This window comes from Carcharodon carcharias, chromosome 37 (assembly GCF_017639515.1).
Source record: "Carcharodon carcharias isolate sCarCar2 chromosome 37, sCarCar2.pri, whole genome shotgun sequence".
Taxonomy (NCBI): Eukaryota; Metazoa; Chordata; class Chondrichthyes; order Lamniformes; family Lamnidae; genus Carcharodon; species Carcharodon carcharias.
In genome coordinates this window covers 4,509,625-4,529,847 of record NC_054503.1, presented here as the reverse complement: position 1 = coordinate 4,529,847, position 20,223 = coordinate 4,509,625, and the positions used below count along the sequence as shown (strand labels likewise).

Sequence of the window (20,223 nt, the reverse complement as noted above, 5' to 3'; positions counted from 1 at the left end):
CGCACACCCCCCCCAACAACCTTGTAGGTACATCCTGTACTGCTTCCCCGTCACGTCCGCCATCATCGGAGTGGCCACCAACTTCACCTTTCTCTGCGTCATTGTGCTCGCCAGCTACCTGCAGTGGATCTGGGGAGGCTTCTGGCCCCCAGAGCGCTCACCGACTCGGGGAAGCCGACAACAGCTGAGGGAGCAGCCTCTTGTGAGTAAACCCGGCGCTGGGGTCACATGTCGGTTGGGCGAGGGAGTCCGGGCGGAAGGGAAGGGGGTTCAGGCTGCTGGGGGACTGGCCAGCCAAGCTGACGCTGGGGGTTATTGAATACCGGCAACGCTCTTCCTTCACCCTATGATTGCACGGGGTCCCTCTGATGTTACTTTACACATGCCTATTCGACTTGGTGTGGAATCGCAATTCACTTTCGAGCAGGAGTCAGTGGGCAGGATTTGGGAACGTTGACTGATATTCCCCCCCAAGCATCGCAGCCCTGTGGTCCCAGGTCTGCTATCTCCGCCCCCCCCCCGCCACCTCCACCCCAGGTTAGCTCCGTCCCATCAGGCTCAGTACCATGCTAGCGGTGTGTTGAGAGGCACACTGAGAATGGCAGTCCAGATACTCAGCACCCAGCTGCCCAGTTACAGTCCCTGGCACAGACCTGACCCCATCCCCATCACCGAGCACACCCTCAGCCCTATTTCCCCTTTGTGTCATTCCTTTGCACACTTATAACGTTCTCACCGGCATTTTCAAATCCCTCCATGGCGTCCTCACAGCCTCCCTTCTCTCTCTAACCTCCTTCAGCCCCTACAACCCTCCCTATCTCTGTAACCTCCTCCAGCCCCTACACCCCTCCCTATCTCTGTAACCTCCTCCAGCCCCTACACCCCTCCCTATCTCTGTAACCTCCTCCAGCCCCTACAACCCTCCCTATCTCTGTAACCTCCTCCAGCCCCTACAACCCTCCCCATCTCTGTAACCTCCTCCAGCCACTACAACCCTCCCCATCTCTGTAACCTCCTCCAGCCCCTACAACCCTCCCTATCTCTGTAACCTCCTCCAGCCCCTACAACCCTCCCTATCTCTGTAACCTCCTCCAGCCCCTACAACCCTCCCTATCTCTGTAACCTCCTCCAGCCCCTACAACCCTCCCTATCACTGTAACCTCCTCCATCCCTTACAACCCTCCCTATCACTGTAACCTCCTCCATCCCCTACAACCCTCCGTATCTCTATAACCTCCTCCAGCCCCTGCAACCCTCCGAGATCCCTCCACTCCTCCAATCCCGGTCTCTCGTGCACCCCCCGATTTCCCATCGCTCCACTATTGGTGTCCGTGCCTTCAGCTGCCTGGGGGCTCTAAGCTCTGGAATTCCCTCCCTAAACCTCTCCGCCTCTCTCTCTCCCTCTCACTCTCTCTCTCCTCCTTTAAGATGCTCCTTAAAACTGACCTCTTTGACTGGGCTTTTGGTCGCCCATCCCTAACACCACCTCCTGTGAGCCGGGGTCAAATGCTGTCCGATAACACTCCTGGGAAGCGGGATGTTTTACCACATCAAAGGCGCTACAGAAATGCAGACTGTTGCCTTGATGCTGGATTAATGCGGAGGCAGAATGAGTTCTGTTTTTATCAATCGTTGGGGAAAGTCGGAGAATCTCGGGGATAGGGAATTTTGGGGTTGCAGAACGTCGGGGTTGGGGAATTCCGGGGATTCATGGGGATGGGAAACCTCGGGGATGAGGAATCTCGGAGATTCACGGAGCTGGGGAACATCAGGGATGGGGAACCTTGGGCTTGGGAAATCATAGGGATAGGGATTCAAAGGTTACATGCTGTGACCCACCCTCTGTTGACATCCCAGCCTTCAAATCCGGGAACCCCCAAGTTTCCAGGAGCCAAGCCCAACATTCCTGGTTTTGCGGTGAGGGGGAAATCTCGGGGATGGAGAACCTCGGAATCTCAGGGATGGGGGAATCTCGGGGATGGGGGATTATCGGGGAATTTTTGGGAATGGGAATCTCGGGGATGGGGATTATTGAGGAATTTCGGGGATGGGGATTATAGGGGATGGGGATTATAGGGGATGGGGATTATAGGGGATGGGGATTATAGGGGATGGGGATTATAGGGGATGGGGATTATAGGGGATGGGGATTATAGGGGATGGGGATTATAGGGGATGGGGATTATAGGGGATGGGGATTATAGGGGATGGGGATTATAGGGGATGGGGATTATAGGGGATGGGGATTATAGGGGATGGGGATTATAGGGGATGGGGATTATAGGGGATGGGGATTATAGGGGATGGGGATTATAGGGGATGGGGATTATAGGGGATGGGGATTATAGGGGATGGGGATTATAGGGGATGGGGATTATAGGGGATGGGGATTATAGGGGATGGGGATTATAGGGGATGGGGATTATCGGGGATGGGGAATCTCGGGGATGGGGGATTATCGAGGATGGGGGATTATTGGGGTATCTCGGGGGATGGGGATTATTGGGGATGGGGGATTATTGGGGTATCTCGGGGATGGGGAATTATTGGGGATGGGGATTATCAGGGAATTTCGGGGAAGGGGAATCTCGGGGATGGGGGATTATTGGGGATGGGGATTATTGTGGAATTCCGGGGAAGGGGAATCTCAGGGATGGGGGATTTTTGGAGAATTTTGGGGATGGGGGATTTCGGGGAATCTCAGGGATGGGGGATTATTGGGGATGGGGGATTATTGGGGATGGGGGATTATTGGGGATGGGGGATTATTGGGGATGGGGGATTATTGGGGATGGGGGATTATCGGAGAATCTCGGGGATGGGGGATTATTGGGGTTGGGGATTATCGGGGAATCTCGGGGATGGGGGATTATTGGGGATGGGGGATTATTGGGGATGGGGGATTATTGGGGATGGGGGATTATTGGGGATGGGGGATTATTGGGGATGGGGGATTATTGGGGATGGGGATTATCGGGGAATTATTGGGGATGGGGGATTATTCGGGAATCTCGGGGATGGGGGATTATTGGGGAATCTCAGGGATGGGGGATTATTGGGGAATCTCGGGGATGGGGGATTATTGGGGAATCTCGGGGATGGGGGATTATTGGGGAATCTCGGGGATGGGGGATTATCGGGGAATCTCGGGGATGGGGGATTATTGGGGATGGGGATTATCAGGGAATCTCAGGAATGGGGGACTATTGGGGAATCTCAGGGATGGGGGATTATTGGGGAATCTTGGGGATGGGGGATTATTGGGGATGGGGATTATCGGGGAATCTCGGGGATGGGGGATTATTAGGTATGGGGATTATCGGGGAATCTCAAGGATGTGGGATTATTGGGGATGGGGATTATCAGGGAATTTCGGGGGAGGTGAATTTCTGGGATGGGGAATCTCGGGGGTGGGGATTGTTCGGTAGATAGCAGAGCTTTTCCCTGTCTGTCACCACAAGATTATTTTTTTGAAGATGCTTTTGCTATGTTGCGGCTGAACTCTTTCCTCTTCTTTCTCTCCCCTGTTTCTCTTCAGCGACAGTCCTCGTTGCAAAATCAGGCGGGCTTGCGTAGACGTGTCAACATATCACGCAACATGCAGCCTTACCAAGTGTACTCCAGCACTCCAAACCGCTCAGCCACTAGCAGCTTAATTCAAAGCCCCTGGCCATCAGCAACCCAGCCACCTCAAGCTAATGATGCGGATGATTTGGACACATCTAGTAGGTCTTCACCTTAAGTTCAGTTTTCCTCTTCTAAAGATTCGAGCAAATAAAACGCTTTCCCAGTTAAAATCAATAATTGTCCCCATCAAACACTCCCAGGACAGGTACAGGATGGGGTTAGATACAGAGTAAAGTTCCCTCTACATTGTCCCCATCAAACACTCCCAGGACAGGTACAGCACGGGGTTAGATACAGAGTAAAGTTCCCTCTACGCTGTCCCCATCAAACACTCCCAGGACAGGTACAGCACGGGGTTAGATACAGAGTAAAGCTCCCTCTACACTGTCCCCATCAAATACTCACAGGACAGGTACAGCATGGGGTTAGATACAGAGTAAATCTCCCTCTACACTGTCCCCATCAAACACACCCAGGGCAGGTACAGCACGGGGTTAGATACAGAGTAAATCTCCCTCTACACTGTCCCCATCAAACACTCCCAGGGCAGGTACAGCGTGGGGTTAGATACAGACTAAAGCTCCCTCTACACTGTCCCTATCAAACTCTCCCAGTACAGGTACAGCACGGGGTTAGATACAGACTAAAGCTCCCTCTACACTGTCCCTATCAAACTCTCCCAGTACAGGTACAGCACGGGGTTAGATACAGAGTAAAGCTCCCTCTATGCTGTCCCCATCAAACACTCCCAGGACAGGTACAGCACGGGGTTAGATACAGAATAAAGCTCCCTCTACACTGTCCCCATCAAACACACCCAGGGCAGGTACAGCACGGGGTTAGATACAGATTAAAGCTCCCTCTACACTGTCCCTATCAAACTCTCCCAGTACAGGTACAGCACGGGGTTAGATACAGATTAAAGCTCCCTCTACACTGTCCCCATCAAACACACCCAGGACAGGTACAGCACAGGGTTAGATACAGAGTAAAGCTCCCTCTACACTGTCCCCATCAAACACTCCAGGACAGGTACAGCACGGGGTTAGATACAGAGTAAATCTCCCTCTACACTGTCCCCATCAAACACTCCCAGGGTAAAATTGGGGTTGTGGAGGGTGGAGGGGGGGGTGGGTTGGGGATGGTTAAATGCAGAGTTAAAATTAAATAAAGAGTTAAGGGAGTGCGGAGGAGATTGACCAGAACGGTCCCAGGGATGAGGGGATTTTGGCAACAGGGATTAGGGGTTGGAGAAGCTGGAGTTGTTCTCCTTGGGGCAAAGGAGATGGGGGGGGGTGGATTTGATAGAGGTGGACAAGATGATGACAGGTTTGGATAAGCTAGACTAAGAAAAGCTGTTCCCATTGGCTGATGGGACAAGGACCGGGGAGGTGGAACAGGACAGAGGTTTAAGGTTTTGGGTAAGGCGAGGGGGGTGTGAGGAAGAATTTTTTTTACACCGCGTGTAGTAATGACCTGGAACTCGCTGCCCACAAGGGGGGGTGGGCAGCAGAGACGATGAACGATTTCAAAAGGAAATTGGACGGGCGCTCGAGGGAAGTAAACTTGCAGGGATAGAGCAGGGAAATGGGACTGACTGGATCGGTGTGCAGAGAGCCAGCATGGACTCGATGGGCCGTATGGCCTCCTGTGCTGTAATGACTCTGACTCCTAGGTGTATGAGCAAGCTGCAAATGTTGCGTGTTTCCCTTGATTAAGCACTGCCCCTGTTTTTCTGGCAGATTGTCGGACGCCTCTCTATGGCGTCTATGGGCCCGTTGCCAAGTATCTGAATGGGGTTCAAACTGTATGAGTTCCGATCGTCTAAATATTGCCCATGTCTTTCAGGTCAGCTGTGGAACACTAGTTTACAATCAGATCAGGGCTCCATAAAGTCTGAAAATCGCTCTAAAGGTAGGGGTTACAGGCAATTGGATGTTGCCCCGTAGTATTTGGCCATGTTGTTGGACACCATTGGAGTGACGGAGCCTCTAGGTGTCCCAACTTGACTGAACATTGCAAAACATCCGCGTGTTCCTCACGCTTTTCAGCCAGGTCGACGGCCACACTGTCAGTGACTTTGAGCATGGCTGCTCAGTGGTGGAGCATCATTTCCGATTATCTTAGTATGGCCCACAAAATGGTCCACGCATAATGAAAGAAGTGTGGAGATAAATAACAGTCTGAGGTCAGCAATGGGGACGTTTGCAGATGACTGCTCGGGTTTCAGATTTCAATTCGCGACTCCTCAGATACCGAAGCGGTCCCTGTCCAAATGCAGCAAGACCTGGACAATATCCATGCTTGGGCTGACAAGTGGCAAGTAACATTCGTGCCATACAAGTGTCAGGCTATGATCGTCTCCAACAAGAGAGAATCCGGCCATCACCCCTTGACGTTCAATGGCATTACCATCACTGAATCCCCCCACTAGCTATAGTCCACCGTCCACAAGGCACAAGTCAGGAGTGTGATGGAATACTCCCCACTTGCCTGGATAAGTGCAGCTCCAACAACACTCGAGAAGCTCGACACCATCCAGGACAAAGCAGCCCCACTTAATTGGCACCACATCCACAAACATTCACTCCCTGCAACACTGACTCACTGTGTACTACAGTAGCAGCAGTGTGTACCATCTTCAAGATGCACTGCAGGAATTCACCAAGGCTCCTTCGACAGCACCTTCCAAACCTATAAGGAGAAGGGCAACAGACACATGGGAACACCACCACCTGCAAGTTCCCCTCCAAGCCACTCACCATCCTGACTTGGAAATATATCGGCCGTTCCTTCACAGTCGCTGGGTCAAAATCCTGGAACTCCCTCCCTAACAGCACTGTGGGTGTAGCTACACTACAGGGACTGCAGCGCCTCAAGATGGTGGCCCACCACCAGCTCCTCAAGGGCAATTAGGGATGGGCAATAAATGCCGTCCTAGCCAGCAATGCTCACATCCCATGAAAGGATAAACCAAAATACATAAGTGTACAAAGCCATTAGAAAAAGGAATAGTGCCAGGGGCCTGGCCAGAATCTGAAATGATTCCTGCATTTAAAATGGAAGCTAGAACAAGCGAGCTACAGATCAGTTAGCTTAATGTCGTTGGTAAGATAATTGAATCCCCACATCATGGAAACAAATATATAACCAAGAGTAAACAGGGAAGATTTCAAAAGGGGAAGATCATGCTTTCTTAATCTTATTGAAGCTGTTAACTTCTACAGAAAGGGTATATATGGGTAACATAGTAGATGCAATATATTTATATTTTTTTTCCAAGGGCCTTCCATAAGGCATTGTTAGTGGATTAAGGTTCGAACATGTGGAGTTATGTGGTATTAGAATGGATATCAACCTGGCTGTAAAACAGACGACAGAGAGTAGGGATTAAAGTTGTTGCTCAAACTGGTAAAAGGCAGGGGAATTCACAGACAAAATCACCTTGGGGAGAATTGTTAATACTGAGGAAGAAAGCGACAAAATTCATTAAGGCTTAAACTTGCAGAATGGGTATGTAATTAGCAAATGAATTTCAATATCGTTAAGTGCGAGCTGGTGCATTTTGGTAAGAAGTATACTGAAGCCACATAGTGCTTGAAAAATAGGAGTGTAAATAGGAGGGAGGAACAGAGGGATCTGGAGATACAGACTCTCAGATCAGTAAAAATATCGACACCCGGTTAATAAGGCTATAAAAGCACCAACAAAAACACTGGGGTTCGTTTCTAGAGGGACAGAATTGAAAAGTAGAGAAGTGATGTTAAACTTGTATCAAACCTCAGTTCGACCACACTTGGAGTTACTGTGAACAGTTCTAGGTCTCCATATTATAAAAAGGATATCAGGGTACTGGAGAAGGTGCAGGATAAAAAGAACGTGTTTCTTCTTGTAGGCAAGTCGAGACTAGAGGTTATAAGTTTAAGACGGTCACTAATAAATCCAGTCAGGAATTTGCGAAAAACTCCTTCACCCAGAGACTGGAGAGAATGTGGAACTCGCTCCCACAGGGAGTGGTTGAGGTGAATAGTATAGATACATTTAAGGGGAAGCTGGATAAACACATGAGGGGGAAAGGAATATAATGATATGTTGATGGGGAGGAGATGAAGAGGGGCTGGGAGGAGGTTCGAGTGGAGCATAAACACCAGCACAGAGCAGACGGGCCAAGTGGTCTGTTTCTGTGCTGTAAGTTCGATGTCATTGGTCACCACTGGAGGAACCGAACTCCCTGGTGTGTGTGAACTTCATTAAAAAGGTGCAGGATCCAATCCTCTAAATATTGTCCCTATTTTGCAGGCACATTGATAGATTCCCGTGGAAGGCCAGAGCAGAGCTCCATAAAGTCTGAACAATCTGCAAGAGGTACGGTTTCCAATTAACTGAATATCGCTCCAAAATAATCCCTGATCCGGATGGATTGCATGCACAGAAATTAAAAACAGCTTGGGAATAGGTAGCAGAAATACTGTGAAATGCGCATTAAAAATTCATTAACAAAGGAACTAGCAACAGAGGACAGCTAAAGTGATTCGTATGTTTAAAAAGCGGATGGAATATTTCAGGCAACTATAGACCAAAGAGCTTAATTTCAGTGGTGAATAAGTTAATGGAATCTTTACTGTTTTCGTGGAGAAACAGCTAGAAACTAGATGCCTGACCATCCTTATTGAATTCTTTGAAGAAGGAACAAACAGGGTAACATAGTAGATGTCATATATTTAGATTTTCAAAAGGGCCTTCGAGAAGTAGGCTCGTGACTAAGGTCAGAGCATGTGGAGTGCAGGGGGCCATGTTAAACAGTGGAATTGACAACAAGCTGATGCCAAAACAGAGTATGGGGTTAAAGGTACTTGGGTAGACTAGCAAAAAGCTCATTGCTGGGACCATTGTTATTCGCCATTCCAAGAATCGGCAATAAAATTTCAAAATTTGCGGTTGACACCAAATTTCCGGGACGTAGTTAATACTGAGGACTGAAACAAAAAAAGGAAGGCATGAATAAACTTTCAGAGTAAGTGTGCAATTAGAAAATGAATTTCAATATTGATAAGAGTGAGGTATCCTGAGGTAACGTAGTGCTCGGAAAATAAGAGTGTAAATGGGAGAGAGGAACAGAGGGATCTGGGGATACAGATTCCCAAATCACTAGAAATATCGACACCGGTTAATAAGGCTGTAAAAACACAAACAAAACACTGGGGTTCATTGCTGGAGGGACAGAATTGAAAAGCAGAGAAGGGATGTTAAAATTGTATCGAACCTCAGTTAGACCACATTTGGGAGTTCCTGTGAACATTTCTGGTCTCCATATTATATTAAAAAAAAAGGCACTGGAGAAAGTGCAAAAAGGATTTACAAGGACGATACCACAACTAAGAGATGATAACCCATCAGGAAGAGATTGAACTGGCCAGGGCTGCTTTCTCTAGAGAAGAGAAGGGAGAGGTGACCTGATTGAGGTCTTTAAAATTGTTTGAAAGGGTAGACGTAGAGGAGATTTTTCCACTTGCAAGTGAGACCAGAACTATAAGATAGTCACTAATAAGTCCTATTGGGAATTCAGGAGAAACTTCCTTTACCCAGGGAGTGGGGAGAATGTGGAACTCGCTCCCACAGGGAGTGGTTGAGGTGTATAGATCCGTTTAAGGGGAAAGCTGGATAAACACACGGGGGAGAAAGGAACAGAAGGACACGGTGATGGGGGGGAAAGGAGGAGGGGGTGGGAGGAAGTTTGTGTAGAGCGGAAATACCATGGAGTAGATGGGCCGAATGGCCTGTTCCTTTGCTCAAATTTTGATGTAGCTGCACAGCACTAGAATAATTGAGCACCCTTGTGTGTGAACATGATTAAAAAGACACAGGATCCAATCATCTAAATCTCGCCCCTATTTTGCAGGCTTGTCGGACATCTCTGGAAGCTCTATAAAATCTGAATCCTCTGCAAGAGGTAAGGTTTCCACTTAACTAAATATGGCCCCTAAACAATCCCTGCTCTCGATGGATTTAATCCGCTCAGCGCAATTGCAGTTTGGAAAGAGGTAGCTGAGACATTTTATATTTATATTTTAAAAATTCATCAGGAAAGAGAATAGCCCCAGAGGACTACCAGACAGCTAACGTGATTTGTATATTTAAAAGGAAGATGGAACAAGCCCCGATTGCTAAAGAGCAGTTAGCTTAAAGTCGGAGGTAGGAGAGATAATGAAATCCTGAATGGAGGATGTAACAGAGGAACATCTAGAAACCCAAAATATAATAAAGAATAATCACGGTTCTTCACTATTTGAACAAAGCATTTGGCCTCGCGCATTGGCAGTACAATTTTCAAATTTGTGGATTAAATCAAAATTGGAATTGCGGTCAATAAAACAGAGGTCAGAGACAAAATACTGATCCAAAAATAAATCGTTAAAAATAGCAACGCAAGTTCATAAGGTCATAAAAGCATAAAACACATGGTTCATTTCTGGGGCGATAGAATTGAAAAATAAAGAAGTGATGTGAAAATTGTATCAAACTTCAGTTAGACCACACTTGGAGTTACTGTCAACGTTCCGGTCTCCATATTATATAAAAAAAAGGATACAGAGGCACCGGAGAAAGTACAGACCAAATAAAAGAAAGCGAGTTTCCTCTTGAGGGAGGGGGCTGTCAATCTAAGATATCTGCCAATCAATCTGATCAGGAATTCAGGAGAAACATCTTTACCCAGAGAGTGGAGAGAATGGGGAGCTCGCTACCACAGGGAGTGGTTGAGGTGAATATATTTAAGGGGAAGCTGGGTAAACACATGAGAGAGAAAGGAATAGAAGGATACGTTGATGGGGTGAGATGCAGAGTGTTAACAGGATCCATGCGGTTTGGTGAAACCGAAACCAAGACACAGAGCTTTCCTTTATTGAGTTTATTGACCTGTTCAATATCCCAGCTTTCCTCCCACACAGCTATTCCATATATACACACTCTTGAGTACAATAACTAAACAAATTAACTAATTGACAGCTCCTTAAAGGGGCACTGAAACAAATGGGCAAAACTTTAAAGGAAACGTAACAAATCTATTCCCTATTTATACGTACTTGAAGACAGCTAATACCCATCACCTGCTTCTCTTAACTTTAACAATGTAATTGACAAGACGTTAACAAAGAAGGGGTGGGAAGAGGCTCGTGTGGAGCAGAAACACCAGCATTGAGCAGATGGGCCGAATGACCGGTTTCTGTGCTGTAAGTTCTGTCTTTGGTCACCGTGGGGTTAACCGTGCCCTCTGGTGTGTCAACGTCATTAAAAAGGTACAGGGTCCAATCATCTAAATATTGCCCCTGTTTTGCAGTCATTTCGATGGACTCCTCTGGAAGGCCCGAGCGCAGCTCCATAAGGACTGAACAATCTGTAAGAGGTACGGTTTCCAGTTAACTAAATATTGCCTCAAAACAGTCCCTGGTTTGGATGGATTACATCCACATATATTAACAACAGTTTTCAACAAGGTAGCAGAGACACTGAAATGTGCGTAAAAATTCATTAGAAAAGCGAGTAGCACTCAAGGATGAGCAGCCAACTGAAATGATTCGTATATTTAAAAATGCAATAAACTAAGTCCAGGGTGCTAGAGACCAGTTGGCTTAATGTCAGAGGGAAGAATAACAGAATCCTTACTCAAAGATGGAACAGAGAAACATCTAGAAACCCAAAATATAATTTAAAAACATAATGAGAACATATTCCAAAAGGAAAGATCAAGTCTGATCAATCTAATTGAATTCTTTGAGGAGGTAGCAGAAAGAAGGGTAGGTAACGGTAGTGTGGTAGATGTAATATATTTGGACTTTCAAAAAGCCTTTGATAAGGGACCCGTGATTACAGTCAGAGGGTAAGTAGCAGAATGGAAAGTAAATTAGGTACCAAACAGAAAACAGAAGGGGGTTAAAGGTGGTTACTGAGATTCTCAAAATGGTCTTCCACATGGGTCAGTGTAGGGAGCACTGTTTTCACCATTTATATAAAAGGCTTAAGTTCGAGAATTGGACATACAATTTCAAGTTTGAAGATGAGGTGAAGTTGGAGGTTAATTCTGGAAGACAGCTATAAAATGCAAGACACTAACACAGTTGCAGAATGGGTGTGTAATTTGCAAAGTAATTTAATTTCAGTAAGTGTGAGGTGGTGCATTTTGGTAGGAAGAATAAGGTCATATAGTGTTTGAAAAATAAGCATGTAAATGGGGGAGAGGAACAGAGGGGTCTGGGGACACATTCACAAATCACTAAAAATATCGACACCAGTTACTAAGGCCATAAAAAAAAAACACTGGGGTTCATTTCCAGAGGGATAGAATTGAAAAGTAGAGAAGTGATAGTATCAGACCCCAGTTAACACCACACTTGGAGTTACTGTGAACAGTTTTTTTTATTCATTCACGGGATGTGGGCTTCGCTGGCTGGGCCAGCATTTGTTGCCCATCCCTAGTTGCCCTTGAGAAGGTGGAGGTGAACTACCTTCTTGAGCCGCTGCAGTCCATGTGGTGTAGGTGCACCCATAGTGCAGTTAGGGAGGGAGTTCCAGGATTTTGACCCAGCGACAGTGAAGGAACGGCCGATATATTTTCAAGTCAGGATGGTGAGTGACTTGGAGGGGAACTTGCAGGTGGTGGTGTTCCCATGTGCCTGCTGTCCTTGTCCTTCTAGATGGTAGACAGTGGGTTTGGAAGTTGCTGTCGAAGGAACCTTGGTGAATTCCTGCAGTGCATCTTGTAGATGGTACACACACTGCTGCTACTGTGCGTCGGTGGTGAAGGGAGTGAATGTTTGTGGATGTGGTGCCAATCAAGCGGGGCTGCTTTGTCCTGGACAGTGTCAAGCTTCTTGGTCTCCATATTATAAAAAGGATGTAGAGGCACAGAAACACAGAATCGTTACAGTGCAGAAGGAGGCCATTCAGCCCATCGTGTCTGCACCGGCTCCTCGAATGAGCTACTCACCTAGTGCCATTTCCCCACCTTCTCCCCCTAACCCTGCACATTCTTCCTTTTCAGATAATAATCCAATTCCCTCTTGAAAGCCTCAACTGAACCTGCCTCCACCCACACTGTCAGGCAGCGCATTCCAGATCCTAACCACTCGCTTGCATGAAAAATTTCTCCTCGTGTCTCCATTGCTTCTTTTGCCAATTACCTTAAATCTGTGCCCCCCTCGTTCTCAAGCCTTTCGCGAGTGGGAACAGTTTCTCCCTATTGACTCTGTCCAGACCCCTCATGATTTTGAACATCTCTATCAAATCTCCTCTCAGCCTTCTCCTCTGAGGAAAACAGTCCCAACTTCTCCGATCTAAATTCATAACTGAAGCCCCTCATCCCTGGAACCATTCCCCTGAATCTTTTCTGCACCCTCACTAATGCCTTCACACCCTTCCTAAAGTGCGGTGCCCAGAACTGGACACAATACTCCAGCTGAGGCTGAACTGGTGTTTTAGACAAGTTCAACATAACCTCCTTGCCCTTGTACTCTATACGCATATTGATAAAGCCCAGGATAGTGTATGCTTTATTAACAGCTCCCTCAACCAGTCCTGCCGCCTCCAGTGACTTACACAGAAGGTGCCAAATAATTTTCCTCTTGTAGGCAAGTCCAGAACTGGAGGTTATAAGTGCAGGACAGTCACTGATAAATCAAATCGGGAATCCAGGAGAAACTTCTTTAGGAGCATAGGAAACAGGAGCAGGAATAGGCCATTCGGCCCATCGAGCCTGCTCCGCCATTCAAACAGACCATGGCTGATTGCAGCAGCCTAATCAAAGCCGTTGAATTTACAAAGTACCTTTGATAACGGAGGAGATCCCCAAAGCTCTTTAAAGGCAACCAAGAACCCATTGAAGTACAGTCGGTGCTGGAGTGTAAGAAAAGCAGCAGCCAACTTGCGCACAGGAAGCTCCCATAAACAGCACAGTGATAATGACCAGATAAACCATTTTGTTTCGTGGTGATGGCTGAGGCATAAACCTTGGGCCAGGACACCAGCAAGAATAGTGCCCTGGGATCTCTCACGGTGGCCCAAGAGGGCAGACGTAACTGTAGAGAGTGGCAGTTAACAACTTCCTGAATTTGACATTTGATTACAAAGATGGTACAAACATTGCACAAGTTTTGGTTTTAAAAAAATCAAATACATTGGTATTTTCGTGTTAATGGCAAGTGATCATAACCGTAGTGTCTCAATTCCCCACTGTCTAACACACAAGACTAAACGTCCCACTGTGTTCTTTAAACTTGGGAGGCGATGGTGTAGTGGTATCGGCACTGAACTAGTAATCCACAGACCCAGGGTAATGTTCTGAGCACCAACCACGGCAGATTGTGAAATTTGAATTCAATAAAAATCTGGAATTACAAAGTCTGATGATGACCATGAAACCATCGCTGATTGTTGTAAAAACCCATCTGGTTCACTCATGTCCCCTTTAGGGAAGGAAATCTGCCACCCTTACCCGGTCTGGGCCTACGTGTGACTCCAGACCCACAGTAATGTGGTTGATTCTTAACTGCCCTCTGAAATGGCCTAGCAAGGCCACTCAGTTGTATCAAACCGCTAAAAATCTAAAAGAAATGAAACTGGATGGACCTCCCGGCATTGACCTAGGCACTGGAAATGACAATGGCAAACTCAGCCCTGTCGACCCTACAAAGTCCTCCTCACTAACATCTGGGGGCTAGTGCCAAAATTGGGAGAGCTGTCTCACAGACTAGTCAAGCAACAGCCTGACATAGTCATCCTCACGGAATCATATCTTACAGATAATGTCCCTGAACCACCATCACCATCCCTGGGTGTGTCCTGTCCCACCAGCAGGACAGACCCAGCAGAGGTGGTGACACAGTGATATACACTCGGGAGGGAGTTGTCCTGGGAGTCCTCAACATCAACTGCAGACACCATGAAGTCTCATGGCATCAGGTCAAACATGGACAAGAAAACCATGTACTGCCTTCCCTCAGCTGATGGAATCAGTGCTCCTCCATGTTGAACATCACTTGGAGGAAGCACTGAGGGTGGCAAGGATGCAGAATGTACCCTGGGTGGGGACTCCAATACCACCAAGAGCGGCTCGGTAGCACCACTGCTGACCGAGCTGACTGACTCCTAAAGGACATAGCTGCTAGACTGTGTCTGCGGCAGGTGGTGAGGGAACCAACAAGAGGGAGAAACATATTTAACCTCATCCTCACCAACCTGCCTGTCACAGATGCATCAGTCCATGACATTATCATTAGGAGAGACCACCACACAGTCCTTGTGGAGATAAGTTCCACTTTCACATTGAGGATACCCTCCATCGTGTTGTGTGGCACTACCACCGTGCTAAATGGGATCGATTTCAAACAGATCTAGCAACTCAAGACTGGGCATCCAAGACACTGTGGGCCATCAGCAGCAGCAGAATTGTACTCAAACACAATCTGTAACCTCATGGCCCAGCATATCCCCCACTCTACCATTACGATCAAGCCAGGGGATCAACCCTGGTTCAATGAAGAGTGCAGGAGGGCATGCCAGGAGCAGCACCAGGCATATCTAAAAATGAGGTGTCAACCTGGTGAAGCTATAACACTGGGATAGTTGTGTGCCAAACAGCATAAGCGGCAAGTGATAGACAGAGCTAAGCGATCCCACAACTAACTGATCAGATCTGAGTCCTGCCATGTCCAATTGTGAATGGTGTTGGACAATGAGGAGAGTGTGGAACCCGCTCCCACAGCAAGTGGTTGAGGTGAATAGTATAGATGCATTTAAAGGTGGATAAACACATGAGGGAGATAGGAATAGCAGGGTATGTTGATGGAGGAGGCCTGTGTGAAAAATAACTACTAACGTGGACCATATGGGTCAAATGGCCTGTTTCTGTGCTGTAAGTTCCGGTCACTACAGGAATAACAGCTCCCTGGTGTGCGAACATCATGAAAAAGGTACAGGATCCAAATATCTAAATATTACCCCTATTTTGCAGGCATATTGATAGACTCCTCCGGAAGGCCCGAGCGCAGCTCCATAAAGACCGAACAATCTGTCAGGGGTACGGTTTCCAGTTAACTAAATATTGTCTCAAAACAGTCCCTGGTCCGGTGGGATTACATCCACATATATTAACAGCAGTTTATGACAAGATTGCAGAGACACTTGTAAAATGCATATAAAAATTCATTAGTAAAGGGAATAGCACCAGAGGGACTAGCAGACAATTTAAATCATTTGAATATTTAGAATGTGACAGACCAAATCCAGGGTGCCAGAGACCAGTTAGCTTAATGTCAAAAGGTAGGAAAGACAATGGAATCCTTACTCAAAGATGGAGCAGAGAAACATCTAGAAACCCAAAATATAATTTAAAAACAAAATGAGAACATATTCCAAAAGGAAAGATCAAGTCTGATCAATCTAATTGAATTCTTTGAGGAGGTAGCAGAAAGAAGGGTAGGTAAGGGTAGCATGGTAGATGTAATATATTTGGACTTTCAAAAGGCCTTTGATAAGGGATTACAGTCAGAGGGTAAGTAGCAGAATGGAAAGTAAATTAGGTACAAAACAGAAAACAGGGGTTTAAAGGTGGTTACTGAGATTCTCAAAATGGTGGTGAGTGGTCTTCCACATGGGTCAGTGTAGGGAGCACTGTTTTCACCATTTAAGTTAAAGATCTCAATTAGAAAATTGGACATACAATTTAAAAATTTGCAGATGAGGTTAAGAACATAAGAAATAGGAGGAGCAGACCATTCAGCCCATCAAGCCGGCCCCACCATTCAGGACAATCATGGCTAATCTTCAGCTTCAACTCCATTTATCCGCCACTCCCCATATCCCATGATTTCCCCAAGAGACCAAAAATCTATTTATCCCAGCCTTAAATATATTCAACAACAGAAGCATCCACAGTCCCCTGGGGTCGAGAATTCTTTAGGATGTGGGATACAGATTCAGACATCACTAAGATATCTCTACAGGTTAATAAGGCCCTTGGAGAAAAAAAAACATACAAGATGCTGGGGTTCACTTCTCGACGGATAGAATTAAAAAGCAAGGAAGTTATATTAAACTTATATCAAACCTGGGTTTGGACTGCACTTGAGAGGGTGGGAGGAGGCTCGTGTGTAGCAGAATTGATCAGGTGAGCCATGTGGCCTGTTGCTATGCTGTAAATTTTTCGCTACTGGTCACCAGTGGAGTAACTTGAGCCCCTGGGTGTGTGAACATCATGAAGGTACAGGATCCAAATATCTAAATATTGCCCCTATTTTGCAGGCACATTAGTGGACTCCTCTGGAAGGACCGAGCGCAGCTCCCTAAAGTCTGAACAATCAGTAAAGGGTACGGTTTCCAATTAACTAAATATTGCCCCCAAACAGTCCCTGGTTCGGATGGATTGCGTCCACCTATATTGAAGGGCGATAGAACAAGTCTGGGGTGCGCTATAGCCGAATTTGCTTCATGTATGTGGTAGGGAAGGTAATGGAATCCTTACTCAAAGGTGTAAACGGAAACCATTTAGAAACCTGAAATATAGTGAAGAATAATCAGGACAGATTCCAGAAAGGAAATTCCTGAGTTACCAGTGCCATTGAATCCTTTGAAGCAAGGAGGATCAATATGGGTAACTTAGATGATGTAGTATATTTGGATTTTCAAAAGGCCTTCATTAGGGTAACACGTAGTAGACTCGTGATTAAGGTCAGAGCACGTGGAGTCAGATGAGGAGCTAAACGGATAGCAAGCTGGCTACAAAACTGCAAACATTAAGGGTTAAATATAGTTGACTCAAATTTTCACAATGGTGGGGGTTGGTGTTGGAAACACTGTTGTTCACCATTTATATAAACCATTGGAGATTGGCTAACGCAGAGGAAGACTGCGACAAAATGGAAGAATGCACATGTAATTGGCTGGTGAATTTTAATATCGATAAGGGTGAGGTTACATTAAGAAAGAGAGAGAGGTTTGCATTTCTATAGCGCCTTTGACTACTTGAGGACCTCAAAGCGCATCACAGCCAATGAAGTCTTCTTGAAGTGTAGTCACTGTTGTAATGTTGGAAACGCGACAGCCAATTTGCACACAGCAAGATCCAAGAAACAGCAACATGTTAAAACGCCAGATAACCTGCTAGTAATGCTGGTTGGGGGAAATAAGTGCCTACCAAGAGTACCGGTGATGACCCCTACTCCCTCCCCCCACCCCCCAACCCCCACTCTTCTTTGAATAGTAGCCATGGGATCTTTTACATCCACCCGAGAGGGCAGGAGAGGCCTCAATTTAACATCTCATCCAAAAAACGGCACCTCCAACTGTGCAGTTGGCACTGGGAGTGTCAGCCCTGGATTTTTGCCCTCGAGTCTCTGGGGGTGGGACTCAAACCCACAACCTTTTGACACCGAGGCACGAGTGCTGCTTACTGAACCACACGACTGACATTTGAAGTCTTTCCCTGGAGAGTTGGGAGAATGTGGAACTCACTCGCACAGGGAGTGGGAGAGGTGAATAGTATAGATACGTTTAAGGGGGAAGCTGGATAAATACGAGGGAGAAAGGAATAGAAGGGTGATGTGGGGGGCGGGTGGGGTGGAGATGAGAGGATGGTGGGAAGGTTGTGTTGCGTACAGACAAGTAGGGCCAAATGGCCAGCATCTTATATAATTTCCCTACTTTATATAATTGTGTACCATTGGAATAACTGTGCGCCACGAATTGAAGGGTACAGGTGCGTGTACGATACATGCTGTCGAAGCTTTTTGTCTTGCACTCATCAGGACAGATGCAAGAATACCAAATTTCAAAGCGAACAACAATTTATATTGCATGAGAAAATGGGGAAAGGGCTTTCTTGAATTAACCAAAAGCATAGGGAACAATAGGTGCATTCTCCATGGCAACGCCTTGACCCAATCAAGAGTCCACTTGCCAACCGATCAGCACCCTTTTCTCATGCAGTAGAAATTGTTGTTGCCTTTTCAGATTTGGCATTCCTGCGCCTCTGTCCTGATGAGTGCAAGGCGAGAAGCTTCGACGCGTCCCTTGTTTCGGCAATACTCGGGTTCTGCACGACCAAACGATGATTGGTGTGGATTCTAATCATCTCTTAACTGCCCTCCTCTTTCAGAGAAGTCACTGGATTCCATTGGGGCTATGGAACAAAGTTCGGTGCTGTCTTCTGACCATACCGGAAGAGGTACAGAGTTTTCAATTATCCACAATCTCTTTTTCAGGCAGAGTCAATGGCTGCCAGGCGCAGGTCCTGTTGACACTCCGCGATCCCGGAATGTGCGGGCGTAGCCAGGATGTTGCGAATGGTGGGCCGCCGCTGTCTCGGGAACACACATTCTTTTTATTCCAACCCTCCCCTCTCCTCCCCTCCGTAAAAATCAGCATTGGGGTGGGAGGGGGTGTGTGTGTGTGTGTGTGGTGTGGTGTCCTGTGACTGTTGCTCCCACTGACCCTGCCCACCTGCCCTTCTTTTACAGCTATGCACGACACCCCATGCTCCCAGACTCTGATCAGAGGCTTGCCAGGTTGCAGTATAGCTGAAGGCACAGGTAAACCACCGCCGTCACCCCTTTTCCCCCCTGCACCCCCAGGTTCCACATGGGGCTGATACCATGGCACACAGCGGGGAAGAAGGGGTGGCAGCGGGTCGCGATATCAGCTGGGATGTGACGCGTCCTGGAGCTGAACAGCCAGAAATGGAAGCTTGCGCATTGGTTGGGGGAAGAGAAATTGGGGGGGTTGGTTGGGGCGGGCGGGCGGGGGGGGGGGGGGTGGAAGAAGAGAGGGGGTTGAACATCCTGCACAGGCGACCTAACAAAGCCCCTCACCCCACTTATCATTTGCAGTGTTTGGATATTCTTATGAAGATTCACGCGGCGATGCAGACGACCCTGAGGCGGACGACCCTGAATTGGCACAGTCTCCTTAAAGTGGACGCACCACGCCAGGCAGAGGTGCTGCGGAAAAGCTGCTCGGGGGGAGGGGGGGTTGGGATTCATTTTTAATCTAAAATAAGGGAAGAGGTTAGGATTGTGAATTATATATGAGGAATTGTTCAGTATGAGATGGTCTGAAGCGAAGCTGGGAGAAATACTCAACCTATACACTGATCTCTTTCGCAATGAATCATTTTCTACTCAGAATTAAAGAGATATTGTACACCTTGCCAGAATTGCCTGTATTTTTAGTCTGGCTCTTGCTCCAGGCGTTGGCAAATGGGGCAATACTTCCTCCTGCTGCCCCACACAAACCCCTTGATGCACTTGTCCAATTCCCGAGGAGCCTCTGTGACATTGGCGTTTTGCCCTCCTGCTACCTGTTCAGGAGTAAAACATCTCTCTCTTCTCCACTCTCCTTCCCCCTCCCCCCACACCCCCACCATCATGTCCATTATTTTAAAAGGCCCAGGCTTATAGAGAGGGGGAAGTGCCACTTCTGCTCCACTGAGCTTGTGCTGGTTAATCTCTCTCCTCACTCTCACACACGTTGCTACTGAACACGAGTGGGATTACTGACTGTTTGTTCTCTGCCCTGGTCGCAGAGAACAAACTCTGTATCTAACCCCGT

At 47.1% G+C, this 20,223-nt stretch overlaps 1 protein-coding gene across 1 annotated transcript; it reads left to right on the top strand.

Annotated features, from left to right (window-relative positions):
- On the top strand, positions 1–19,820 carry LOC121273024. The gene is made up of 10 exons (XM_041179966.1): positions 1–202; positions 3,539–3,725; positions 5,476–5,541; positions 7,927–7,992; positions 9,527–9,577; positions 10,964–11,029; positions 16,921–16,986; positions 18,773–18,841; positions 19,134–19,205; positions 19,503–19,820. The coding sequence occupies exons 2-10, from the start codon at positions 3,599–3,601 to the stop codon at positions 19,583–19,585; spliced, it is 666 nt and encodes a 221-aa protein (XP_041035900.1). The 5' UTR covers positions 1–202; positions 3,539–3,598; the 3' UTR covers positions 19,586–19,820.
- The last annotated feature ends 403 nt before the right edge of the window (positions 19,821–20,223 follow it).